Raw genomic sequence first — 12,306 nt, 5'->3', positions numbered from 1 at the left:
GCATTAATTTCCCATTCCCTGTCCCAACCCTGGCCACTGGTAGCTCGTAATCTACTTTCTGTCCTTATGAATTTGCATATTCTAGTTATTTCATGTAAGTGAAGTCATATAATACTTGTCCTTTTGTGTCTGGCTCAGTTCATTCAACATGTCTTCAAGATTCTTCCATGGTTTGGCATGTATCTGAACTTCATTTCTTTTAATGGCTGAGTAATATTTCATTATTTGTATATACTGCATTTTGTTTAGCCTTTCATCTGTTTTATTGGTGGACATTAGGGTTGCTTCTACCTTGCCTATTGTGAGTAATGCTCCTGTGAACTTTGTACTGTCTTTCCATTTCTGTTTCATCATGTGTTTTTACTACCATTTTCTTATTGATTTGTAAGAGTTCTTTGTATACTCTGAAGATTGAGGCCTTTGGTTATGTGTTGCAAATATCTTCTTCAACCTTTTTGCTTCCCTTTCTACTCTCTTCGTAGTAATTTTATTGAACAAATATTTTTAGTTTTAATATAGTCTAATTTACCAGTCTTTTCCTTTATGATTAGTGCTTTTTGTGTTCTGTTTTTTAAACCAAAAATTCCTCCCCCAAATAGATGTAACTTTTTCTTGTATTATATTCTAAAACCTTTATTGTTTGGCCAGGTCTGAAATAAATGTTTGCATTTAGTGGCGTGTAGAGCTCATGTTTATGTTTTCCATATGTGTAACTAGTTGTCCCAGCACTGGTAGGAAAATCTCTCCTTTTCCTACTTTACTGTAGTGTCACATTTGTCCTAAAGTAAGTGTCATATATGCATTAGTCTATTTCTGGACTTTCTATTCTGTTGCATTGGTCTATTTGTCTATACTTGCTTCAATCTCACATTGTCCTGATTATTATAGCTTTATAAATCATCTGTTAATCCAAGTCTTCCTTGCTTTGTCTTTTATGAGAATATTTTGGCTATCCTTGGCATTTTGAATTTCCAGGTACATTTTAGAATAAGCTTATCAAGTAAGTTCCATACCAGAAAACAAACAAACAAACAAACAAAAACCTCCTGGCATTTTGACTAATATTGCTTGATCAATTTAGGGGAGAATTGACATTTTTACATTATTGAGCCTTCCAATCTGTGATGCTGGTATAGCCTTCCATATATTTAGGTATTTATCTTTTATATTTAATTTCTCTCACTAATATTTGTTTTCTGCATAGAAGTCTTGCACATCTTCAATTTATTTCTAGGTAATCGATATTTTTCAGTATATTGCCGTCTCATACAGAGTGGTTTCACTGCACTAAAAATTTTCTATGTTCCGTTTGTTCTTCCCTCCCCCATCCCTTTGAACCTCTGGCAACCACTGATCTTTTTCCTTTCTCTATAGTTTTGCCTTTTCCAGAAAGTTAATAGTGGGAATCATATAATATTTAGCTTTTTCATACTTGCTTCTTTCACTTAGTAATATACATTTAGATCCTCCATGTCTTTCTGTAACTTGACAGCTCATTTTTTTTCTTGCTGAATAATGCTCCTTTGTATAGCTGTACCAGTTTGTTTATCCATTCACCTGTTGAGGGACATCTTGGTTGCTCCCAGTTTTTGGCAGATATGGATAAAGCTGCTGTAAATATTCACACTGAAGTTTTGTATGGACATAAGTTTTCAATTCATTTAAGTCAATATCTGGGAGCAGATTGCTTGTTTATATGGTAAGCCTTGGTTTAGCTTTATAAATTGTCTTCCAGAGTGAATATCACCTTTTAAAAAAAAATTTTTTTTTAATTTTACATGTACATGTGGTAACATGTACAACACAAAATTTCCCATTTTAACCACTTTCATGTGTGTAATTCCATGATATTAATTACATGTCCAATATTGTGCTGCCATTACCACCATGCATTAACAAAATTTTTCATCCCCAACAAAAAAAACTTTGTGGCCATTGAGCGATAACTCCCTATCCACCTCTTTCCCCCATCCCCTATTAACTTGTAATCTTCCTCTTTCTATGAATTTGAATGGCACCTTTAAATTTTTTTCATTTTTAATGATTTTGCTTTATTGAAACTCAATTTTTATATTGACCTATTTTTAAATATATTGACCTTATATCTAGTATAGGGTTCAGCAAACCGCAGCCTGCTGAATAGTGCCTGCTGCCTGATTTTGGGTCTACAAGCTAAGAATGGCATTTATATACAAACATATACAATCTCTGTGATGATAGGGAACGGAACACATAGTTTGAACCCCAGTTGAGTGAAATGTTATCATCAAAAAGAGAATTCCATTCTTCTCATTGGTAGACTTCTATTACCAAATATTGGCACTTAGTTATTACTCAGTTTAAATTTCATCAATAAAATATTTGTGGAAATTTGTTTTCTTTCATTGTACAAGTACCTACATAACATCTTCGATTCTGCCTCTTAGTCTGCAAACCTTAAAATAATTGCCATCTGGACATGTAAGAAAAAGTTTACCAACCCCTTATCTAAAACTTGGCTAAACTTACTTATTAATTCTAATGATTTCAAAATATTTTATCTATTGATTATTTTGGATTTACCAACTATGTAATTCATCAACAATGAGGAACAACGGTTTTATTTCTTCTTTTTCAATTCTTCTGCCTGTTTTTCTTCCCTTGTTGTATTTAATCTAACTTCAGGCATTGAGATTTTTCTTGGTCTCCTAGATAACTAAAAGCCAGTTTGCCAGCTATGTAAGGTTTGGTTTATTCTTAGGGTACAGCCCCCAGAATCTTACCCTTGGACACAAAATCTTTCTCCATAGTTTGTAATAAGTGACGCTTCATCTTCCGAGATAATGAAACACTCCTCAGGACAGGAGTTGACTTAAATACTGACCACTCTGGCTTTCCATCTTTCTTGTGTCTTGACTTAGTTATTCTCTTGTTACTTCTCTGATGCCTGAAACATATTTTTTAAAATGTTTTGACTGACTTTTTAGTTCTGAGCTAGAGGGTTGGTCTCAATTCCCTCATCTGAAATGGGATTAAAGAACCAAGTTTTGAATTCAGTTCTGTCTGACTCCAAGGTCTATTCCCTTAACCACTTACTATACTTACTGCCTTGTAATTAAATCTAGTCATGTATAAATATATAATTATATATATGTTTTTTTAAAGAGGTACTGGAAATTGAATCCAGGACCTCCTATGTGGAAGCAGGTACTCAACCACTGATCTATATCTACTCTCCTAAATCTAATCATATTAGTATCCTAATACATTTTATGAATTAGCCCCTTAAAAGTAAACATTTTACACTTATATTGTTTGTGTTTTTCAGGGCAAAAAATGTTATAAAGTCAAAATTATAAGCCTTGTATTCAATTTTTTGCTTTGTAGGGAAGCAAATAAGCAACATGTGAGATGTCAGAAATGCTTAGAATTTGGACATTGGACTTATGAATGTACAGGAAAAAGAAAATACCTACATAGGCCTTCAAGAACAGCAGAACTAAAGAAAGCTTTAAAAGAGAAAGAAAACAGATTATTATTACAACAAAGGTAAGTTAATATGTGGCTTATATGCAAATATTTTTTGTTTATATTTATAGAATTCATTAATGGACTAAATGTCTAATGGTAGTTCTCCAGATTTAAATTATAATGCTAGCCAAAGTTTAATGAATGCTTACTATGTGCCATGCACTGTACAACTCTTACAAGTAAGCTTACTTAAGCCTCACATCTATACTATTAGGATAGATACTGTTATTATCCCCATTTTACACAGGAGGAAACTGAGGCACAGAGAGGATCAGTAACTTGCTCAGTGTTATACAACTAGTAAGTGGAAAAGTTAACTTTTTAAACCAATAAAACTGTCTCCATAATCCATGCTCTTAATCATTTTGCCTTAATGCCTCAACTGCCTTTGAAAGAACAACAGGATGCTATGAGGTAAATAATATGAGCTGATATAGAAAGATCTCTAAGACATATTAAATGTAAAAGCAAGGTAGAGGACCAGTATATGTGATACATTATGTTTAGTGAAAGAGAAAAAAAAAAAGGAATATTTTTAGAAATGTAAACAATTGAGAATAGTGGGTGGTACTTAGGAGAACTGGGAAGGATAATGATTGGAGTATTATTACTTTCCTTTTTATGTCTTTTGAATAAAACCTTTTTAATCCCTATTAAATAAGTATATATGTTTTAAAGAAATTAAAGAGTGAAGGTCTTGGGTCTACTTAGTCCTGCAGATTAGGAGTGGCATCTTCATAAGGACTATAACTATGATAATAGTGTCTTAAACATCTGGACTTCCAAGGCAGCAGTATTCAATTTGTAGACATGAAGATTCTTCAAGAGATATTCAGGAATGGATAGGTAACCAATTTCTAAATCATTAACATTCATATGTACTTTTTCTGTATAAGAACTTGCCTATTTATACTGGTTTTCCTTTTCCACTTCCCCTTTCTCCACAACTCTTCTTTTAATTTCATACACAAAAGAGGCATACTTCTCAAACATCTATAATCTTCCTTGGAGTATTGTCCTCACCTGTAAAATCCTGTAGTGGATTTTTCAAATTACTAGTGTTTGTTGAGAAAATGAATGGCCAGAATTATTGGGAGCACATTCCTTTATAAGTTTTTTCTCCCTCAAATTTGAATGAGAAACTCATTGAAGAGTCAAAATATGTTTTAATGATAGATCACTGTGTGACTTGTGGAATATAACGTGGGAAGAATTCAAAGAATTGAAGTGACTTTGCTGTAACAACTTTCTATTCCCATGTTCTTATTTAGATTAACAAGGTTTTTCAGAGCTAAATCTATAAAAATTAAAAATAAGAATAGAATTGATGCTGAACACTTACATTCTAGCAAGAAGAAATATTTTTCCATTGATACATTAAACTAGGGGGAAAATATATATCATTGAGATAGATCCCAATAAAATTAATTTTTACTTATTTATTAAAACATTTATATTTTACACTTGTAAAGCCTTATGATTGCAGGAAGTTAAAAATTCAAATTATGTTTATGTTTTTATTCTAGAGAATTATCATAAATGATCACTAAAATTCTCAGGCATAAAAATATATTAGGGGAGAGCAGATATAACTCAGTGGTTGAACACCTGCTTCCCACATAGGAAGTCCTGGATTCAATCCCTGTCCTAAAATATATATATATACATGGATATATTTTTGTAACTGTTTGAAAGTATTTCAAAATAAAAGTTTAAAATTAAATATGTGTCTATATCTACATTAGGATACATTCTATGGAGAAAGCAGAACAAAAATACAAGTTGAAAGAGGAAAGGACAATGAAAAATTACCAACTGTTGAAGAGAAGCTTGTTCATATATTCTTTAAATGAATGATGGAAGGTATCAGATTATTGTGGCATTTAGTTTCCATTCCATTATAAAAATGACATAGTATTCTTTTTGAAAACACCAGTATCAGGGAAGCAGACTTGGCCCAATGGATAGGGCATTCGCCTACCACATGGGAGGTCCGTGTTTCAAACCCCAGGTCTCCTCGACCCATGTGGAGCTGGCCCATGCACACTGTTGATGTGTGAAAGGAGTGCCCTGCCACGCAGGGGTGTCCCCCCCCACACACAAGTAGTGCGCCCCGTAGTGAGAGCCGCCCAGCGCAAAGGAAAGTGCAGCCTGCCCAGGAATGGCGCTGCACGCACGGAGAGCTGACGCAACAAGATGATGCAACAAAAATAAACAGATTCCTGGTGCCGCTGATAAGGATAGAAGCGGTCACAGAAGAACACACAGCACACACAGCAAATGGACACAGAGAGCAGACAACTTGGGGGTTGGGGGGGAGAAATAAATAAATCTTTAAAAAAAAAATAACCAGGATCTAGAATATGCTCAAGATTATACCCTTTGCAGATATGGAAACTAAGAATAAAAAATATACAAGCATGTAAGATTTATGCATTTCAGTATATGTAAATTTTAAATAAAAAGAGAAAATAGGGAAACGGACTTTGGCCCAGTGGTTAGGGCGTCCGTCTACCACATGGGAGGTCCGTGGTTCAAGCCCCGGGCCTCCTTGACCCGTGTGGAGCTGGCCATGCGCAGTGCTGATGCGTGCAAGGAGTGCCGTGCCACGCAAGGGTGTCCCCCGCGTAGGGGAGCCCCACGCGCAAGGAGTGCGCCCGTGAGGAGAGCCGCCCAGCGTGAAAAGAAAGAGCAGCCTGCCCAGGAATGGCGCCGCCCACACTTCCCGGGCCGCTGACGACAACAGAAGCGGACAAAGAAACAAAACGCAGCAAATAGACACCAAGAACAGACAACCAGGGGAGGGGGGGAAATTAATTAAATAAATAAATCTTTTTAAAAAAAAAAAAAAAAAAAGGAGAAAATAGCCCTGTAAACAAATACTAAACACTAGTTGGTGATATGCATGTTATATAGCATATTGTTTAGAGTATATCGATGTTGACAATTACTTTTAAATGCATCAAAATTAAGACGGACTGGTGGATGTCTAGAAGGATAAATGGATGGATATGTGATAAAGCAAATATGTAAAATATTAATGGTAGAATTTAGATGGTGGGTATATGGTTTTTGTCTCCTTGAACTTTATTTAAGAATTTTTCAAAATAAAATTTTGGAAGAAAACAAAACAAATGTACAAGAAGAAAAGTTTTTCAAAGGTCATTATTAAGAAAGTAAGTGAAAATGTTTGAAGACCATAAAATGTAAGAGTTGTGAATAATTCCATTCCAACATTTACTTTAATTTTTCTATCCTAGTTTTAATACACAAGTATCTTAGTGATAAAAATACTTAAGACTACATGAAACTTAAACCTGACTCTGTTAAATCAAGACTGCTGATTTGGGGTTCAATGATAAAAAGATGAATATGTATGAATTTCAGTGTTCATGGAATTTTTGTGGTCTGAATTTAGTAAATATACTTCTACCACTTATTTTACCTCCAAAATGAAAATTCAGTAATCCCATTGTGTAAGGCAACTTTACATATATACATATTTGGTTTTGTGGGTTTTTTTTGAAGATTTATTTTTCATCTATTTCTCTCCCCTTCCCCCCCCACCCCCAGTTATCTGCTCTGTGTCCATTCGCTGTGTCTTCTTCTCTGTCTGCTTGTATTCTTGTCAGCGGCACCAGAAATCTGTGTCTCCTTTTGTTGTATCATCTTACTCCGTCAGCTCTCCATGTGTGCAATGCCACTCCTGGACAGGCTGCACTTTTTTTGTGCTGGATGGCTCTCCTTACGGGGTGCACTCCTTGCACATGGGGTTCCCCCACATGGGGAACACCCCGGCATGACACGGCACTCTTTGCGCGCATCAGCACTGTGCATGGGCCAGCTCGTCAACATGAGTCAGGAGGCCCTGGGTTTGAACTTTGGACCTCCCATGTAATGTAGGCAGATGCTCTATCCATTGAGCCAAATCTGCTTCCCCATATTTATGTTTAAAGGCTATAAGCATTACTTAGTAAATGCAGAAAAGTCCAGAAAATAGAAACATTAAATTTACAGGACAATGCTAGAGTGATTAAAGTACTTCTGTAATTTGTGAACCTGATTTAGTGTACTTGCTTGGCAGAAATATAAAAACAAGCCATTCATATATTTCATTAAAAAATCATCAGACTTTGTTTTTTATAAATACTCTTGAGGTATTAAGTTTCTAGCTTTTAAGCAGTCAATAACTAAATAAATTTGGGGAACAGACAGAAAAGAATGGTTATTTTAAATAAAAAGATTTCTGTTCTGTTTATATAAAATGGCCATTTATAATATAACTCTGGAAACTCAAATAAGAGCTACCATTGTGCTTTTGTTCGCTTTGTTCTATTGTTCTAGTTGATTTAACCATGTCAAACAAAGTTCCAAACTAAAAAAGAGTCAAAGTGGTACATTCATTCATCTTAACTACTAACTTACTTGGCTTTTAAGTGATAAAATCTGTCTTACTTAAGTGCTGGGTAAGTTGATTGCAGGTACCGTATACAGCCTACAGTAGGAAACTTTTCATTTGGTTATAACAAGAAACACTGTACTCTGAATACATGTTATAAAAGACAAAACTGTTTCTCCAATGTAAAACAGTTCTGAGGATATCAAAAGGGTTTGTCTGAGCTGTGTATAATCACTCTATTAACAGGAGCTTTTTTCCCCCCTCATGTTTATCAGCATTGGAGAAACTAATGTAGAAAAAAAGACCAAGAAAAAAAGGTATGTGTAGCTTTAGGAGTATTATATACTTAAAATTTCATAGTCACAGGAGGGAGGAAAATAGTGATTTTAAAAGTTATTCTTACAAGATTTAAAAAATATATATATTTTTATTTTTTTTTAAAGATTATTAGATTACATAAATGTTATACCAAAAATATAGGGATTCCTATATGCCCCACTCCCCACACCTCCCACACCCTCCCAGATAAACATCATCCTTCATTGGTGTGGCACATTCATTGCAGGAAATTGATAAATGCATCCTGGGGCATTGCTGCTGAGCATGGACCATAGTTTACATTGGAGTTTACTCTCTCTCCCACACAATTCTGCATGTTATGGGAAGATATAAAATGGCCTATGTCTGTCGTCGTGGTATCATTCAGGACAATTCCCAAGTCCTGAAAAAGCCCCCATATTACACCTGTTTTACCCTCTTCCTGCCCCCAGAGCCTCAGTGGCCGCTTCCTCCACATCAATGTTGTAATTTCTTCCATTGCTAGACTCACAACAAGCAGAGTACCAATAAATCCACTCCAGTTCATAGTTCACTCCCCAGTCTTGTGGACCCTGGGGATAATGATGTCCACTCCACCCCCAATTGAGAGGGGACCCTGATCCCATACAGCCAATGAATGGGACTCTCCTACCTGCAGGAGAGTAGGCTCCGGTAGGCGCTCTCATTTCCCTGGTATGGTGGTTGTCAATCTTCACCTTCTTGTTAGTTATCCTGAGTGAGTCCAATAAACTGAAGAGTAGGTGTTGCAACTCCGCTGAGGCTCCAGGCCCAGCTGGCACATGGACAGCCCAAAAATTCCAGTCTCTTGGATGTACACCTACAAACTCTAGCACCAACTATAGGTTCAAATAGAAGGGACAGATGAGCCATGTACAGTAGGGAAGCCATAATTGACTTCAACTCTGTCACTCTCAGAAGCACAAATTCCAAAGGAGGCCCCACTGGCAAGACACCAAACTCCAGAACCATTTGCCCTAACCATAGGATCTGGGTGTCTCTGGAGCCCTCAGGAGCCCCACTGTTTGGGGTAGTATCCACTTTGGCAGTCTATAAAATCCTGCTCAGATGTACATAAGCGTTACCTCTGGGATGACCTCCCGACTCACTTTGAAATCTCTTAGCCATATAAACTCATTTGTCTTTACCTTTTTCCCCTTTTATTCAGGTCTTTTTCCAATTGCATTGCTAGTCGGTGCTTGGTAGTAATCCCTCTGTGCCAAGAAGGCTCATCCCTGGGAGTCACGTCCCACATTGGGGGGAAGGTAATGCATTTATATGCTGAGTTTGGCCTAGAGAAAGGCCACATTTGAGCAACAAGGAGGCTCTCAGGAGGCAACTCTTAGGCACCCCACAACACTAGGCTAAATTTCAATTTCAAGAGCAAAAACTCATAAGTATAGACCTCAATATCAAGGGGCCATCAATGGATCATCCTCCTTTGCTAGTCATTGCCCCTGCACTTGGGGAACTCTTGCTGCTCCATTAGAGAACTCTTACAAGCTTTGAATCTGAGATTAATTGTTAGCAATTCATAATTAAGTATTGCCTTGTTTTCTGAAGTGTTTCTCTCCTTATCTGTCTGGAATTTATTGCTTTCATGTCTCCTTTTTCTCCAACTTCCCAGAATGCTTCTACATGGAAGTAGTAAACAGTTGTCTTCTCTTGATTTAAAATAGAAAATGTTTAGATTGATAAGAATTGTTGGTCAGCTATGTCTGGTCTGAAGTATTTAAAATAAAGATTAAGAAAAATTTATCACTCCGTGTGAGGTTTAAATAAACCCAGTTGTTACACTGCAATTTTAATTTAACATTATTCACCCTGGAGTATAATATACTAGGTATTCTTATCTCAGACTCCATCCAAGAGGGTTACATTGCTGAAGTAATAAAAAGACCTTGGGGTGGGGGAGGGGGGGAGACTCAGTTACATCAGTAAGGCAATCCCCAAAGCATCAAATCTAGGAAGAGCATGTTAGCAAAGCTTCAGTGTATACATATACTGAATGCTTTTAAGCATTCTAATAAATGTTGGTCTCCCATTCACTGTCTAATAGGTCTAAGAGTGTAACCAGTTCCAGTAGCAATAGCAGTGGCAGTTCAGCTAGTGATTCTTCATCAGAAAGTGAAGAAACATCTACCTCATCCTCCTCAGAGGATAGTGACACTGATGAAAGCTCTTCTAGCTCATCCTCTTCAGCTTCCTCCACGAGCTCTTCCTCCTCCTCTGATACAGACTCAGATTCCAGCTCCTCCAGTAGCAGTAGCACCAGCACAGATAGCAGCTCTGAGGATGAACCACCAAAGAAGAAGAAAAAGAAATAGAATTGCTTCATCCATATTGGACTGTTGGACTGAAAACATTAAAGTAATTCTCAAAAGGGAATTTAAAATATGTTAAGGCCAAAAGGTTAACTGGTCAAACTTTCTGGAGTTCAGAAGTTTCTAAATGTTTTACATTGTGTGAGCATAAAGAGTGTATTATATATATAAAGACTTTTTTATTTTAAGGGGAATTTTGTTTTGCTTTTTTATCTTTAAAGTATATCTCTAAATTTTATCAAAGCTGAGATTCAGTAAATCTGTTTTTGTGATGAAACTTATCTTTTTTTCCCTGTGAAGTAAATGCCATATTTTGTTGTATGTTAATGGTATGTATCTATCAGACACGCTTTCAGGATAATGCATCAGATAATCAGACAATAAATTTCTAATGTTTCTGGCTACATATTATTCTGTAAGATTTAATACATTGTTACTGTAAGGTTATGAGTTTCCTACTGTTAATAAATGTGCTCTATTTTTATGTTTACATTCAGAGAGTTTTTCTGACTTCTTGTCCTAAATGAAAAGTTCAAGGAACTTATTAATATCTTTACACCTTTTGAATGGTATAAGTTTCACATTTCTTGTTGTATCATTCATTTTCTTCTGGTTCCTTATGTTCTTAAAATTACACTTGTCTGAAGAAAATCATTCTAGAGGAACCTAAAAAGGGACAAAAAATCAGCAACTACTTAGGAATCTAATCTTGGTGCCTTTTGATAAATTCAGTGTATCAGAAAAGAATGCAGCCAAATAAAAGGCTATCTTCAGTAAAAGTGATATAAATATCTTTGTGTAATGGCATGCTATTAAAGGTACCATCACAAGAAAAGAAGGTAGGAGGAAGAGGTAATGTTTGCAGAAAATTAGGGCAAAATCAGTTACCTTTTAATTAAAAGATTTTTTTTAATCTTTCATAAAGATTGCTTTTTGCCCTTTCTGCAGTTACTGTATGACAATGTATATGGTGATTGGTCACATATGACAGTCTACTGCATAAATAAGAATGAGTTGGATTAAATCTGCTGTGTTTGCATAGCATATACACAGTGGAAATCTATCATAAAATTCAGGTTTAAAAGGAAATGCTATATAATATTTCTTAAAAGTAGAATACTCTGTGGTGATGAGACTATATGGTTTAACATCACATTATTCTGTTACATCTTTTAAACTTTTTGGAAATTGGTGTGTCATTTGTAGAAAAATCTTGGTTTGGGTTCAATATTGTAAAAACTGAATGCTAAATCTTTTTTTATATTTTTATGAGAAAGTAGTAGAAAATTACTTTTGAAGAAAATGGGCTTCTATTTAATCTTGAAATATATGTATGTTGTGAGTTTAAGGAGCCTATGATTACTTGTAAGGTTTACGGAACCATCTGCTTTCAATGACTGTAAATAAACTCTGAAAACATAATTTCAAAGGCTCCATATAGAATGTATCAGTTGAAAGGTAAATTTAATAAATTAATGATTAAACACATTTTACAATGTTTGTAGTCTCTGTAAGGGTAATTTTAGCAGTTGAACTTAGAAAAAGGGAAAATGTGTACATACATTGCAATACTTACAGTTAAATAAAACTCAGGTTTGTGTTCACAAGCTTAACCTCCAGTTATCCCTTTGCCCTTTTATTTAATGCCTGTTTATTCCATTTGAGGATAGGGCATTTAAACAAATTATAATTTCAAAGGTTTACTTACTGCAACTTTTAAAAGTTGTGTATGGCATA

The 12,306-nt window shown here is 35.5% G+C and overlaps 1 protein-coding gene across 4 annotated transcripts in view; it reads left to right on the top strand.

Annotated features, from left to right (window-relative positions):
• The window catches only part of ZCCHC10 (zinc finger CCHC-type containing 10), a 37,958-nt gene extending 25,901 nt beyond the window's left edge, over positions 1 to 12,057 (top strand). For 3 of the 4 annotated variants that reach the window (XM_004456475.3, XM_058278669.2, XM_023588234.2), the window contains 3 exons: positions 3,367 to 3,528; positions 8,185 to 8,226; positions 10,305 to 12,057. In XM_004456475.3, coding sequence (XP_004456532.1) covers positions 3,367 to 3,528; positions 8,185 to 8,226; positions 10,305 to 10,572 — 472 coding nt within the window. In that variant the 3' untranslated portion in view covers positions 10,573 to 12,057. The remainder of the gene's footprint in view (positions 1 to 3,366; positions 3,529 to 8,184; positions 8,227 to 10,304) is intronic. The other variant, XM_004456477.4, reaches the window with a different exon arrangement.
• Positions 12,058 to 12,306: the final 249 nt, after the last annotated feature.

This window comes from Dasypus novemcinctus, chromosome 2 (assembly GCF_030445035.2).
Source record: "Dasypus novemcinctus isolate mDasNov1 chromosome 2, mDasNov1.1.hap2, whole genome shotgun sequence".
NCBI classification, from domain to species: Eukaryota; Metazoa; Chordata; class Mammalia; order Cingulata; family Dasypodidae; genus Dasypus; species Dasypus novemcinctus.
Note: the sequence above shows the minus strand (reverse complement) of the source record. Positions and strands in the feature narration are given on the sequence as shown.